This window comes from Alosa sapidissima, chromosome 12, assembly GCF_018492685.1.
Source record: "Alosa sapidissima isolate fAloSap1 chromosome 12, fAloSap1.pri, whole genome shotgun sequence".
Classification (NCBI taxonomy): Eukaryota; Metazoa; Chordata; class Actinopteri; order Clupeiformes; family Clupeidae; genus Alosa; species Alosa sapidissima.
Window position 1 is genome coordinate 5,150,037 of NC_055968.1, and position 15,525 is coordinate 5,165,561.

At 43.3% G+C, this 15,525-nt stretch overlaps 1 protein-coding gene across 4 annotated transcripts in view; it reads left to right on the forward strand.

Annotated features, from left to right (window-relative positions):
* sgip1a (SH3GL interacting endocytic adaptor 1a) overlaps nt 1-15,316 on the forward strand; it is a 71,408-nt gene extending 56,092 nt beyond the window's left edge. For 3 of the 4 annotated variants that reach the window (XR_006035310.1, XR_006035311.1, XR_006035312.1), the window contains 10 exons: nt 1,656-1,715; nt 4,085-4,144; nt 5,549-5,660; nt 6,162-6,317; nt 6,902-7,034; nt 8,393-8,595; nt 8,925-8,989; nt 9,556-9,720; nt 9,906-11,324; nt 13,542-15,316. Coding sequence is in view for 1 of the 4 variants with exons in the window: in XM_042111652.1 (XP_041967586.1) it covers nt 1,656-1,715; nt 4,085-4,144; nt 5,549-5,660; nt 6,162-6,317; nt 6,902-7,034; nt 8,393-8,595; nt 8,925-8,989; nt 9,556-9,720; nt 9,906-9,925 (974 nt within the window). In the remaining 3 variants the exon portion in view is untranslated. Of the gene's footprint in view, nt 1-1,655; nt 1,716-4,084; nt 4,145-5,548; nt 5,661-6,161; nt 6,318-6,901; nt 7,035-8,392; nt 8,596-8,924; nt 8,990-9,555; nt 9,721-9,905; nt 11,330-13,541 lie in introns of those variants that run through there. The other variant, XM_042111652.1, reaches the window with a different exon arrangement.
* Nucleotides 15,317-15,525: the final 209 nt, after the last annotated feature.

Below are 15,525 nucleotides of genomic sequence, written 5' to 3' on the forward strand. Positions count from 1 at the left end.
GCAGTTCTATGATGCTCTGTAGATGACTAGTGAAATAGTCCTCTGCAGGCTTTATTTAGGTGATAGGAAATGCTGATCCAAGAGATATTTGTTGAAAGAGTCTGTCGACTCTCCTGTTAATAAAGAATGGTCGATGTGGTGTTAACATAGGGGTTCATTTTCCATGAAGCTGCTGCAGGCTAGTGCTAAGAGCTTCCTCTGCTAATGTGTGTGCTAGGTTGTATGCTGTTTTAAATGTAAATGCTATTAAGGAGGCCTAGCTTAGAGGCTAAATCATTCATCTTGTATTAACACGAGATGTTTTGTCTTCCGCTACATCAGAAAGTTTACCTTTCCAGTGTCATCCAGTATAGTATTTATGAAGTGTACAGCCATAATGGGTTCTGGTGGACAGAGTGTTTTAGTGAGGATGGCTGTGGGTAGTAGCCCTGAGCTTATAAGGGTGTTGAATGACTATGCTGTACCTTTGCTGAGAACCTCATCATCATTATGCATGTTTACCTCTCAGCAATGAATGGACTGATTTTCACACACACACACTCAATTCTTTACTCCGCACACTGATTGGACAGCAGTATATTCATATGTGAAACAGCCTTAAAGGAGAATTCCGGTGTGATATTGACCTAAAGTGTGTTGAAACATGATACCGAGTGTGAACGTATGTCTCATAGCTCCCCTTTTTACGGAATTATTTTTGGAATCTGATCCCTTATTATACCTGTTTGTTCGTACTCGTCGCTCGACTTATCGTGACTAAATTCAAGATGGCGTCGAACGGTAAAATTCCTTAAGGTACTGTTATTTGCATGGCTAGGCCGATGCCCGATGCACCACAACGAAACACTGTGTTGGTAGCATTGGCTAACTAGCGCCAGAGTGCAGGGGACAAGCCGAGGTGAGCTATGAGACATACGTTCACACTCGGTATCATGTTTCAACACACTTTAGGTCACAATCACACCGGAATTATCCTTTAAGGCATGTACTGGCATGTCTGGTGCTTATGTTGATTGACCCAATGTCTAGTTCCTCAGGTTGTAGAAACTGTATGTGAGTGAATGCCAGAATTCTTTTTTTTTTATTATTATTATTATTATTATTATTATTATTATTATTAGATGTTAAGACAATAAATAGTAAATAGATTCCAAAGACTCTTGTTTCTGCATGTCTGAAAACACTAGCAACGTGGTTTCCATGTGAACCATGCATTTGAAGTCATTTTTCATAAAAAGCTTTCCAGGAAGCTTTGCAGATGTGTATCTGTGTGCCTAGCTGCTTTTTCTGCTGTTTGGCGTGTGTGTGTGTGCGTGTGTGGAGGGCTGATGAGCAGAGCTTTAAGAGGCAGGTCCCTGGACTTCTGTCCCGCTGTCTTTGTGAGACCTCTCACTTGTGGTCCACCATGTAGTGTTTTCATTGTGTTTCTTCCTTTCGCCGGTATTTCTTCATCCATGCCATTCATCCACGTCCGTGCTGTGCGTCTCTGAAACCTGTTAAAACTGTTGTCTGCGTTTCACAGCTGTGTTACTTTGTTGATTTTTTTGTTTTTCCTTGTTTGGATTGGCATTGTCGTTACTATGATTTCTGTCTTTTGTTTCTGTTCTTGTCTCCGTGTCCTGTGCGTGTGGGCTGACGGTTTTGTCTGATGTCAGAAGATGACGCTTATGTAGACAAACTGCCCAGCTTTGAGAGGCGTGTCGACCTGCCGGCAGGTATGATATGGTCTCGTCTTGGACGGATGCCTTCTTTTAAAGGTCTCACACAACCCACTGGGGCCTGAAGACAGGCCAGTTCTACCCACAATCCACCAGGCCCCAAGGGCCTTTGTCATCCATGATGTTTTTTTTCCCTCCGAGTCTCATCTCAGTGGTAGAGATGGCAGCCATCGCATTGGGTCAGAGCACTCTCGCCTTTTCTCCATGTTGTATCCTGACTGAGGAGCCACAGAGTTCAAAGGGCGACTAGATGCTGACCCCAGTCATGGTCTCCACTTCCCCATTCTCCTCTCCCCCACCCACCTCCCACACTCCTGGGAAGCTCAGCCAGATGTCCCTCTGAAGCCTGTCTGGGTCTCACTCACACAGATAGATCCCTCTCTTTGTGCTTTCATGTGTGTGCATCTAAAGAGCAAAGACACATCCACAAACGTACACACATAGGAAGGAATATATATAAGGATATCGTGTGTATATATACTCTTTTGATCCCGTGAGGGAAATTTGGTCTCTGCATTTATCCCAATCCGTGAATTAGTGAAACACACTCTGCTTCACCTCACTGTGTGTTCACTGTGTGCTCTCACTAATCCCGGCGCAGTGAGCTGCCTGCAACAACATCGACACACGGGGAGCAGTGAGGGGTTAGGTGCCTTGCTCAAGGGCACTTCAGCCGTGCCTACTGGTCGGGGTTCGAACCGGCAACCCTCCGGTAACAAGTCCGAAGTGCTAACCAGTAGGCCACGGCTGCCAGAATATGCATTCTCACAAAGCAGCAGCCATATAATAGTGGAATAAAGATTGGATGTCATGAAGGTCATCAGTCATAAGGGAAAGGACGGAATGGGAGCATGCCTTTGTGTGAACAGACTGTCCTTTACATCTTTGGACTTGTATGGCTGGCTGTCTGCATCGTCACGGCTCCATCCTTTAATGTACTGGACCCCCAGTGTGACATGTATTCTTGTCTGGAAACATGCACACATCTGACCACATGGCTAATGAGTGCTGGGGGCTCTATGTGTGTGTGTGTGTGTGTGTGCTTGTGTGCTTGTGTGCTTGCGTGTGTGCGTGCGTGCGCACGCATGACGAGTGGCTCAGGGCTCAGCTGGCGAGCTACCTGCCTTTACAAACAGGCACGCACACATATACACACACACAGAGAGAGACAGAGACTCATGTCTGACCTGTCTCTGATGTCTGGCAGGGGAATTAGTCTCTGAGGCACCCGAGCTGTTCAGCATTCATGTGAGCCACTGTGAGAGAGACGGGGGGAGGGAGGGAGGGGTTGAGAGTGAAGGAATACAGACGTAGAGCCAAACTGCCAGTGAGTGTGACGGAACGCTAGAGAGCAGGTGGACTGAGCATCGAGAAGAGTGGAGAGAATTGCAGTTGCAAATGAAATGGAGGCAAATTGCAGAGGGGGTGAAAGAGAAAGAGCGTCTAGACTGGGAAAAAGGGAGATGAGCACAAGGAAAAGAGAAGAGTGGAGAGAATAGAAAACAGAAAACAGATAGAGACAGAGCAAACACACATGTACTTTTCCAGCTCTGTTACACCCACTCCATGGTCACTCACACACCAGACACACCCATGATTCCCAAGCATCCTTGTCATGCGCCGATGTGCCGGGAACCACCCATCCATTCCCATCCATCCCCATCCACCCCATCCATGCACTCCACCCGGTGTTGTGTTTACTGTGTAGCCGTCGCCCCAGCAGCAGCTCTCCCCTCCATCCCTCCTGCGCAGCTGAATCAGACCAGCAGAGGCAGTACAGTCCCCTGCCCTCTACCGCCCTCTGTTGCCTCACATCACTTCCTGCAGTCATCAACCTCCTGCGGCCCCCTCCTATCCTTCATAAACACACACACACACCACACACCACACACACACACCACAGCACACACACACACACACCTCGCAACATACTCCAGCCACTGCTTCTACCCACAGAGGCTTTTAAATCGCATTAATGTTGTATCGCCCACAAGACTCGCTTCATTAATGCAACAGACTGTGACTAAGATACAGCACAGATATATGTCCATTGTATTAGTGTAGAATATTAGTTTAGGATGAGTCTGGACCATTCCTCAGGGACCAGCCCTCCTCCTCCTCCATCATGCCCCACCACCTGCAGCCACTCCCACTTCCTGTCCACCTTTTGGCCAGTGCTACACACACAGCCCTCCGCCCCCCCCCCCCCCCCCCCCTCCATCCTCTCCACTGTGACGTACGATAGACCTGCCGTGTGACTCACGCTACTGTCCTTCTCTCTCCTCGTCCCCCTCCCCCTCCCCCTCCACTGCCTCCCAACCCATCCCACCCTACTTCCCTCCTTCCCCTTAATCCCTCCCACACAGAGAATGACCAGCCCTCCCTCGTATGGTTTGACAGAGGCAAGTTTTATTTGACCTTTGAAGGTAAGTCCACGTGGCGCCCCTGAGGACGTGCCGTTAGCGTGTGGCCCCCCCCCCCCCTCCACTCATCTGTCTGACGGTCACTCCCTTCTTCACTCTCGCTTCTTTTCATGCGCTCGTCCGCCCCGCCCCCCTTGCTCCGTCACGCCACTTTTCACCTTTAACACGCTGTCCATCTGCGGCCCGTTCATTTCATTTCATTTCTTTTCTTTTCTTCCCTCCATCCTTCCTCCTGTTCCTTTCTGCCGTCACTCCTCCGTTGGCCCTCACCTCACATGCGGTGGCAGCCTATCGTCTCTCTCGTGCTCATACTTCTTCACATTTCTTCACTAATCTTTTTTTGCATCTCTTGTTGTGGGTCTGCTCTTTGATCCTGTGGGTCTGTTTTTGTATGTCTGTCTTTCAGCTTCTGTTCTCACAGAATCATTCAAGACCAGCCACATGTTCTGTGCATGGCCCTTCTGTCTGTCTTTGGCAACTCTTTTTTTCTCTCTTTTTCTTTGGTTCTCTCCATCTCTTTACTCCTCTACACATACTTGTTTACATCTCTGTTTACGTTTTTGGTTCAGCATTTGTCTGCTCATTCACTTCAAGTCTTCCCAAAGCGTGCATATAGATTGTACAGATTAAATTGGAGTGTCCGATCTCTAGTCTATGATTACTTTTCTAAGTAGGAGTAGGAGATGTGAGTAGGGGAATTGTAACCTTGACGATGGATAAATGCCTAGAGTTAGAGAGGAATATGACTTAGATGCACTAGAAAAGGAAACTGCCACATTACAAACAAAATTCTACAGTGTAGAACACTAGAAAGGTAACATGTTTTGATATTTAATATAATATTCCCAAAGTTTTCCTCCACTGCCAGATCCAGGCATAACTCAGTCAGCAAGCTTGCATGGATTGCTTTCAGGTTTGTGCTGTTGTCTCACTCATAAGTTCTTTTGAAGCATTCCCACTCTCCTTAGTTTGGTCATGTGCACTCATGTGTTGTCTGAGGACTCAGAAAGACAGTATGAAGGGTGAGGGTGAGATGGAGAATAGACAGAGGGAGGGAGGGAGGGAGGGAGAGGCTGTGAAGTGCTCTCTGAGGTGAAAGGGGATGCTGCTCTTGTCAGTAAGGAAACATTTAGGTTGCTCAGACAGAGGCTAGTAGCCTAGTGATGTTGTTACTGTAGCAGGATCCTGTTATATCACTGCTTTATCTGGCTCCCTTCACCTTTTTCTATTTCTGTGGAGCTCTTAGCTCGCACTCTTTCACAATCACACACTCTTCTCCTCTGTTGCTTTCATTTCACTTAACTGTAATTATGTTTTAACTGTGAAATTGACTGGATTTTGTGTGTGTGTGTGTGTGTGTGTGTGTGTATGTCTGTCTGTGCACGTGCGTGTGTGCGCACGCTTTAGGCTGCTCTCGAGGGCCTAGTCCACTTACTATGGGAGCCCAGGACACACTGCCGGTGGCGGCGGCCTTCACTGAAACGGTCAACGCGTACTTCAAAGGGGCTGACCCCAGCAAGTAGGTCCATCAAAGTAGCCCTTTTATCTGAGAGCTGGCTGTCAGCCGGGCTCACCTGCTTTAGCCTCAACCAAAGTCCCGCCCTCACTGAGGGCCACGTGATGGACACTGCTGCTGTTACTGACCTCATGAAGTCCTGAATGCCACAGAGGGGACACACCATCAGTTCTCACAGTTAAAAGAAATCTGCTATTTATCCCAGATATCCTATGGAGATGGGCTAGAGGTTCCAGCTCTTGGATATGGATATACTGTACTTCTGCTTTGATTATTGATGTCATTCTTGTGCTTGAGACAGGATTTTATGCTAGGCACTGATCTGTCTGTCAAGGTTTAATGGATAGATGGATGAATCAATGGATGTGGATAGAGATCAATGGATAGACAGACAGACAGATGAATGGATCAATGAGGAGTTGATGCTGAAGCACACTAGTAGTAGTCATGTGTGTTGCTGGGAGGCTGCTGGCTGTGGCGTAACCCCCTGTGTCTGTCTCTTAGGTGTGTGGTGAAGATCACAGGAGAGATGGTGCTGTCATTCCCGGCAGGGATCACCCGGCACTTTGCCAATAACCCCTCACCTGCCGTGCTCACCTTCAGCATCAGCAACTACAGCCGGCTGGAGCACGTCCTGCCCAACCCCCAGCTTCTGTGCTGGTAAACCACATTCCTCATCACCTGTTCCCCTACACATACACACACACACACACACACACACACACACACACACGGGTGCACACAAATGTGCCATTTTAAAGGTAATTACATCACCTTATACTGTGTATGTTTGATATCATATTTACAACATTGTGTTGGCTGCTTCCCAACAGCAACACACCCCCATAATCACTTCAAATGAACAGGACACACACCACACACAAAAGCATAGAAACAAACCTGCAACACTTTCATGAAAACGTCCTTCATTTCAGCATTCTTGAATTCCAGTACACAGTCTTGATGCAAAACATTTCTCTTGCACACTGTCATTGCCGAGCTTTATGAATCCACAGTCTCTCCACACTCTGCCCATGTTCAAAAAGCACCTCAAAACATTTCTTTTCACCAAGTCCTTTGACCCCTAACCCCCCCCACCCCCTCATTGTTAAGCGACCTTGGGTACCATGAAAGGCGCTATAAGTTATTATTATTATTATTATTATTATTATTATTATTATTATTATTATTGTAATTGAGAAGCCATTTTAGTGAGCACACATTAACCTGTGCTTCATTTTCAGTGACACCACGCAATCCAATCCCAACTCCAAGGAGTTCTGGGTGAACATGCCAAACCTGATGACTCACCTGAAGAAGGTGGCCGAGCAAAAGCCACAGGCCACCTACTACAACGTGGACATGCTGAAGTATCAGGTGATGACCTCTGCCTTTAACATCCAGTCCTTCATCTAGAGCAGGGCTCTACAGTGCGCCCATTCCATGCCGTGCGAGTGCAAAAAAATATTTAGGCGCACTGGTGCGAATGACTTCTAACCATGTCAATGTTTGTCTACAAAATACACCGCAACATCGAGAAACATTACTGGTGCAAACCATAGAATCACGTCGCGAATTCAGCATAAAAACTACACCTCCCATCAACGTTAGCAGTTTCGCGTTGTGACTCGCTAGTAGTCGCTTCTATCAAATCCAAGAGCGCGCAGAAAAAGCGGAAAGTTAGACTAGCCAGCCAAGATGCAAAGATTGAAGAAATTAGTTCTTCTATCCACCGAATTCATTGGATATAGGAGGAACAGGATGAGATTCTGAGAATGCAGTGAGAGAAGGAAAGGTAACCTAACATGCCTTTTAGCCCAGTTGACGTATTGGCTGCAATATGCAAAATAATAGCTGTAGCGAACCGGCACAAAAGTAGCCTACCGTAATACTCCCATTTTATTGAGAACGCTACAACTCCAGGCTTCCACGCATGCTTGTTTGTTTACACCGAATACAAGCTGAAGTGCAAAACGAAAGTAGGCCTAACGTTTGCCTACTTTCCCCATCAATGCAGATATTTCAAATAAAAACTAAAAGTATAAAACATATATCCTTGATTAGCCTATGTTGGGTTTTGTGGAAGAGAAAATGTACTGTTTTAGTAGTAGTATTAGGCAGTATGCAGTCAGATAGGTCACCATGGGCATATTTGATTTAGCTATAGATGGATTCACAAATAAATAAATTAGCCTACATTTGGCAGGATACATACAGGCTAAATGCAAATATGGTATTATATTATTTTACATTAACAAAATGTAGGATAATAGAACAGACTGAAAATAAAGTAGGCACTGATCTTTAAAATCCTGTTTTCTGTAGCCTAAATGTTGTCAGTCATTCTTAATATTCGCAATTGGTGCACTGGCATGTTTTAACTGTTAGCTGCAGTATAATGTTAGATTATGTGTAAGTTAAGTACAGAACTGACTGTGCGCCCAAATTTTTGTCTGTGCTCCTAAATGTTTTAACTTGGGCGCACAAGTGCTCCTGAAATTTTTTTTTTAGTGTAGAGCCCTGATCTAGAGGGAACACTCCTCAGACCTCTTTGGATTTCTATGTCAAATACACCAGAATGTAATGCAGTTAACGTGGAGGCATTTTTGGTTTGTTCTGCACATTTGCTGAGCTGAATAGAGTATTTTTATGAGAGATAAATAGAGAGAAATCTAATCAGGCTATGTGAGTGAACTGTGTGTGTGTCTGTGTGTGTGTGTGTGTGTGTGTGTCAGGTGTCGGCACAAGGCCTCCAGTCCACTCCTTTGAGCTTGGCCTCTAACTGGCGCTGTGAGCCCACCAGCACAGACCTCAGAATAGACTACAAATACAACGGAGACGCCATGACCACGGCCGTCGCCCTTAACAACGTCCAGTTCCTCATCCCAGTGGACGGAGGCGTCAGCAAGCTGCAAGCAGTGCTTCCACCTGCTGCCTGGTAAGGACTGGTGTGTGGGTCAGGAGTAGCTCTCTCTCTTCCCTCCTGAGCCCCTCTTTAGAATATAACCAGATTAATCAAGACCCTTTTGGCAGTAATGCTATTACTCATCCTTTCCCCTTGAAGAACTAAGTCTGAACGCGATACCCTTGGCATTGAGTGGGGTTGTTCTTTTCCTGTTTTCCACTAAAGAATTTGACCCCGTCGCTTGAACATTTGGGCTAATGAGAGTTGAGAAGTGCAGACTTCAAACTGGCTAGAGGGAATGGGATTCCGGCAGGATAAAAGGAGAGCAGATAAATGAATTCTCTTTCATTTCAATCCCTAAGGAATGCCGAGCAGCAGAGAATCCTGTGGAAGATTCCAGATATTTCTCTCAAGTCTGAGAATGGAGGTAAATTACAAACACACTCCTAAGCCAGTCCATAGTCCCTCATCCACTGATGGACATTCCAACCATATGAAGCCTTCTGTCCACATATATTCAAGTAGCCACAGAGGTATCCAAGGATCAATACTGAGTATAATACAATGGCGAATGTATGGCGAATAATGGTCCAGTATTTGCAAAAATGAACATGTGTTGCCATTAAAAAACATCAGGTGTAATCATGTTTACATTCTTACCACATAAAAGACCAGATCATGTTGATGCACACTCTTTATTACTAAAGCTGAACAGCTGATGTCATCTCTACTCCTACTGTGTTTGGCAGTGCCCTCTTGTGTCTGGAAACAGTATTGCCATAATTCTTTGCAGACAATCACTCTCTGCAATGTTTTTGTTTGTTAGTTGGTTGGTTGTTTAGTGAGAATGACTGCACATATATATATATATATGTGTGTGTGTGTGTGTGTGTGTGTGTGTGTGTGTGTGTGTGTGTGTGTGTGTGTGTGTGTGTGTGTGTGTGAGCACACGCTTGCATGTTGACCTACTCCACCCCTCCATCTCTCTTTCAGGTGTGGGGTCCCTGTTGGCCAGGTTCCAGTTGACTGAGGGTCCTAGTAAGCCGGCTCCGCTGGCTGTGCAGTTCACTAGTGAGGGCAGCAACCTCTCTGGCTGCGACATCAAACTTGTGGGTCCTGGGTACCGCTTCTCCCTCATCAAGAAGAGGTTTGCTGCAGGTACGCTGGCAAAGAGTAGCAGAGAGATTATCAAATAATGACGTCATACTGTAGTGCTGTTTAATATTGTAAACTACATTCTTGAATATATGGGCTTATTTGATTGTTGATTGTTTATGTTGTTGAAATTTCATGAAAAGTTTATTTGCCTCTGCTAGTTTAACAAATGTGTTTGTAATTTTCAGGAAAATATTTGGCCGAGTAAACACTACTGATCTAGACAATGGAGATTCACTTCTCTGGACTGAACAAGTAAAAAAAAAAAATGAAAACGGGAAAAGAAAAATGACAAGAAAAACCCCACACAAGGACAGACTACCATAGCAACTCCCTACACTGTAAGAAACTCCCTTTCTATACATACAAGAAACTGGACAGTTCTATTGTGTTGTATAACTTGCATATAGAATTGTTGGCCGTTTTAGGGTGTACTACTTCTTGTATTTGTAAACTGTATTAATTTCAGAACATCCATATTGCAGCAGTTAGACCCTCTCTGGTTTCCCCTCCTTTGCAGTTAGACTGTGTTCTGTCAAACGTGTAGTGTTTCTCCGACCCTCTTACTGTGGCTGCCTGACAACTCCACATGAATCAGCAAGCTGGATGCCCAGCCAGTGAGTGTTCATTCAGTTGTAGAGACCTGCAGTTTGCAAGACCTTTCATTTTTGTTCATCACTGTGACAATAATCCAGTAAAATGTGACGGCAAGGAATCATATTGGTGGTGTCACTATCCAGCAAAGAAAAGAGTTGTTCTACTAATAGTTAGCATCTCATACAGTCAATACAGTCTCAAATGCAATCAGCAACAGGCTGAATACAGTCAATACAGTCTCAAATGCAGTCAGCAACAGGCTGAATACAGTCAATACACTCTCAAATGCAATCAGCAACAGGCTGAATAGCCTTTCTCACATGTTCTGGACAATAGTATATGACACATTTTTGTTTAATTCATAACTAATTGATACATATTTATATTTAAGGGACAGATTTTCTGATTTCATCGAGTAGATAACGATATGATCCAGAGATGTTGGTATAATCGTTTGTTTGTGTTACCACAATGGCATAGAGATTTAATTGAATCATTTCTGTTGGTTTGTCTTCATGGTTAGCTGAACTGAACTGAGTACTCAGGCAGCTACAGTTATGAACAAAGTCCTGCTTGCAATATTTACAAAAGAAAAAACATTTTCCCATGAAAACGTTCAAGTGTCATTTTAAATTGATAATGTATATCTTAAAGGCGTTTGGTGTTTTTGTTGTATTGTTAAATAGCCTTTCTGTTGTTCTTGAAACAGCAGTGTTAGACTTCAGAGTACATGACAGCATTCTATTTTTATTTATTGACGATTCTAATTTGTTGTAAAAAAAATAAATATGTGAACTGTATATGAATAGACTTTGAATGGTATCAGGATGTAGGGTCCTTAAAGTTATAAATAACTGATTTTTTTTGTTATCTGTGTAGTTGGGTAAACTGTGTACAGTGTAATGCTGAGCTATAATTTTTAACTTTATTTCAGATATAATTTTTTAACTCAAGTGCAACAGAAGATTTGAGCTATATAAATATATATAAAAATATATATATGGGTGGGGGTTAACCCAGTACATTAATAGTGACCCGAATTCGGGACAAATACAGTGCCCCCCACCTCCCCCCAACAACCCCCATGCATTTTTTTGCACCTTATCATGAACTACCATAGTCATGCTATATACCATTTTAAAGCTGAGAATCTCAAGAATCGATATATGTAAAGCTTTCCATGAATTAACATATATTTTGTGTGTAAAATATAAGTTTATCCCGATATATAACATATCAGAATACCCCCCTCCACCACCCCCCAAAGTTGCTGCGTTCATACTTTGTCACTTGTCTGTATGGCCGTACCAATAAGTTAGCCCAGCATGCTTGGTCTTGAAATTTTCGTAAGAATCCATAGATGTAAAATATCTACATTGTTTTATTGCCAATATATTGAGTAGTTGTACACGCCAGTACAAACAAAACAGATGCATACGAAAAGAAGCGAAGTAAAAACTTATTTTTCGCGGAAATCCATATATTTCGGTTCTACTTCCATTATTGTCGCTGGATTCACGGTACTCTGCGTGTTCACGAGGCTCTTCTGATTCCATCGATACCAATTACATGTCTGTAGGACCAATGAGAGTCGAGATAGATGCCATCAAAGCCAATGAGTCACGTAAGCGATGAATCTGACAACCAGTCTTTGAATGGCAATAGCGCTGCGTCTGATTGAGCCAATGAGATGGGACCTAGATGTCTGTGTAGCCAATGAGGAGAGCTTTCTTTAGACATGTGACACATCGTCACATTCTACTTCCTTGTCGGCTAAATTCAATGCGTAAAACAGATGCGTAAACATAGTCACCGAAGCAGTGTTTTGGAAGTGTTTTACTGAACAAGCAAGAGGCAGTTTTTGAAGGTTTTTGTTTGTAAAAACATGCCAAAAAGACAAGCAAAAACGAAACATGTTGAACCGGAGGACATCGATGATCTGGAGGAGCCGAAAGTAGTTTCTCCGAATGCGACTCCGAGGAGGAGCACAACTTTTTAGCTGGGAAGGACCCTGATTTCGAGCTGTGAGTATACTACTTATATCCATATACAGTTACAGATACAGTTTCGTTTGCTTTTGTAATGTTTAGTGCATAGTTTTTAGGTGTTAGGTGAGAATGCAGTGTGTGTGTGTGTGTGTGTGTAAAAGAGAGTGCAGGGGGAGGTGTGAATAGTTCTGGTATCTGGGGGAGGGGAGTTAGGTGAGAATGCAGTGTGTGTGTGTTTGTGTAAAAAAGAGTGCAGGGGAGGTGTGACCTGAGTACACACATTTATATAATTTGTATAAGTTGTTGGGAAGGGTTTTCATATACTTTAGTGGGTCTGAGTCTAACTTCCATCTGTACAATTGTTTCAGTGACAGCAATGAAGACTGGGTCCCACCAAGCAAAACATCAAGAGCTGAGGATCCTGTGTCTGAGGAAGAGGAGCCGGTGGCTGAGACCAGTGGCTGAGACCAGTGGGACACAAAGAGGAAAGGGTGCTGCAAGAAGCAGGGGGAGAGGCAGAGGAAGGGGGAGATAATAATATTTACTATTTTTACCTTTGTTTCATTTTATAATACAAATGTTTGCTGCATTACCTTGTTTGTCATTTTTTCATGGAAATCTCAAAGGTGTTGGAGCAAAAGTAAGAGTTCCAGGTCAGATAATGCATCTCTAAATGTATGGCACAGCCACTGCAAAGCTCTCCAGGGATCACTCCATCATGAGACACAGACTGTAACCTTTCATTTGACACCAAGATCATGGTTCTGCATAAAGGGGTTCTTGTATAGGAAGAGTTTTAGTTTTGGGTAACCAAAGGTCCTTTTGGAGTCTCCAAATGGACACTTAGCAAAACGCATGTGTATGCCCACACAAATATGGGTCCCACACAGTCATACTTCATCCTATAAGGATCTACTTTGACATACAGATTCACAAGACCTGGTAGTGGGCCTCAGTGGTGTTTTCAAGAGAAAATAAGTGACCAAGAGGGCAGAATGTGGTCATTTCTAGAGATGTGCATAACCGCCTATAAAAAAAACTATCATTCTACCCTTTGCCACTCTCTGATAGTTCATCACACAGTCAATCTATTGGTACCAAAAAATTCTACAAGGCCTTAGCTTTCCAAAGAGGTCAGGCACTTGATTGTAAGTCAAAGTATGTGGCAACAGGGCCATTTTAAGTAGGCGGTGTGCAATTTCGAGGAAAAACTCCAAAATAGGGGTGGAAATGTATAAGGTTAAAAAAAAAAAAAAAACACAAGGAATAAAAAAAAAAAAACATGATCTACCTGAATGAATCATGCTTTTTGAAAGCAGTGTTGCATCCAGTAGAAGTGCACTGTTAGCAATGACGAGGATTGTCTGCTGTTTGACATGGCGAGCGCTTTGACCATCCACGCTGACGTGTTTGTCCCCAGCTCCCCCCCCCCTCCCTGTGCATTCTATCCATCAGCTGGAGCATGAGCCCCGATCAAAACCCACCCCGTGCTTGAACCCATGGCTTTACTTTGCATACAGTAATGGTCTCTGTGAGATGACAAGAGTAAGGTTTGGGGGAACGGTTTGGATGACCAAATTTCTTTTTTTTTTTTTTGTATTTAATGCTATGTGTGTACTCTGGGAAAGCCTGTGAAAGGAATTTAAGTTTGAGTATTTTTAAAAAATGTTAAAATGACAAAGAGAAAAGGAATATTGTTTTATGTGCGAACAAAATATCCCACTGTGCTACTGTTGGACTTCCCAGTTGCTCTGCTATTTCATACTGAGAACAAACATCAGTGACATTTACTTTTGGAAGTCTGCTGCAGACGTGACGACGGTTTAAAAAAGAACATGGTGCTTCATAATGCTACATAGCAACCTTCATAGGCTAAAAGTCGAAACAGAGTGTGACATTGCTACACATTTACATATTCTCTGATCCTCCTGTGTTGTTTGGTCTCTCCAAAACTAGTGCTAACCATATAATTTAAAGAAGACCTAATGTGTGGTTTGTACCTATGAATGGTGTTATGCAGTTCTATGTGGCAGATGCTGAAGCTATGTATGTCTCCACTGTCCAAAGTGAAATGTTTCCCTGATGAGCTGAAGAGAAATAGAGCTTTATGTTGTGTTAGTTGAGTGTGAGAGGAAGTGTGTATGCGTGTGTCTGAGAGGAAGTGTGTGTGTGTGTGTGTGTGTGTGTGTGTGTGTGGGTTGTGGCGGGTTCGGGTTTGTGCTGTAACAGAATGCTGTAGACCTCTTCCCAACAAAATATGCTGTGTTTGTATAAACCATGTGAACGATGAACAGAGATACTAGTTTGCTCTTCCCAAACCAATAAAAGTTCTGAGGTGGACATACATTTGGTGCACTCGTTTTGCTCACACACATACATCCTGTCATTTTGGACATTCGTTCTGTCTTACTGTCATGCTTGGAATGATTTAATACCCATCACTTTTTTGTACATAAAACAACTAAATTCACCATTTTCAATAACAATCTCTAGGATTCCCATGCGGTTTGGCTGCTCTTACAAATTAAAAATGGTTAAAACCATCAGCCATTAGCACTTAGAGCAATTTGAATATTCATATTTGTGTACAACAGAGACAAAGGGAGCCATTCAGGTTCTGTAAACAATTGGAGTATACTTTGGAGTATACAATTGGAGTATGGAGAATACTTAATTGACATTGTTTTCTCTGCTTTTAAAAATCTACAGGTGTTTCTTCAGTCAATATGGTTACTGAACAAATGCTATAATCCATTAATATGCCCTGACTTGATTTATGGCCAGAATAGCTGCTACACACAGCATAGCGTTCTCTCCCCTTCTCCATGGTAATCATCATATCCATAGCAGAGATACTAAATATGCAAACGTTTCATGCAATGCATTTGAATGTCCCATATTCTTTTCTTTTCTTTGTTTCTTTTATAAAAAAGATGCAAACTGACCCCTACTAATTGCTGTTCTTGAAGATGTTATGTGAATTTTCTTGGTAATAAAGTAAGGAATACAAAATTCATTTATGTAGTCTGGTTCTTTCCCTGTTGAATATTACTTTGTGCTCAGAGACTACTGCGGTTTTGCTTTTCACTTGTGACACAATTTTAAGCTGTGTGACTATCAGATGAGTTGTGTTGCTTTTCCGAAATCAGAATGATCCAATTTATCTAAATCACCTAAGAAATCAAATAAATCATAGAATTGAGTGTTGACCTGCTCTGTATGC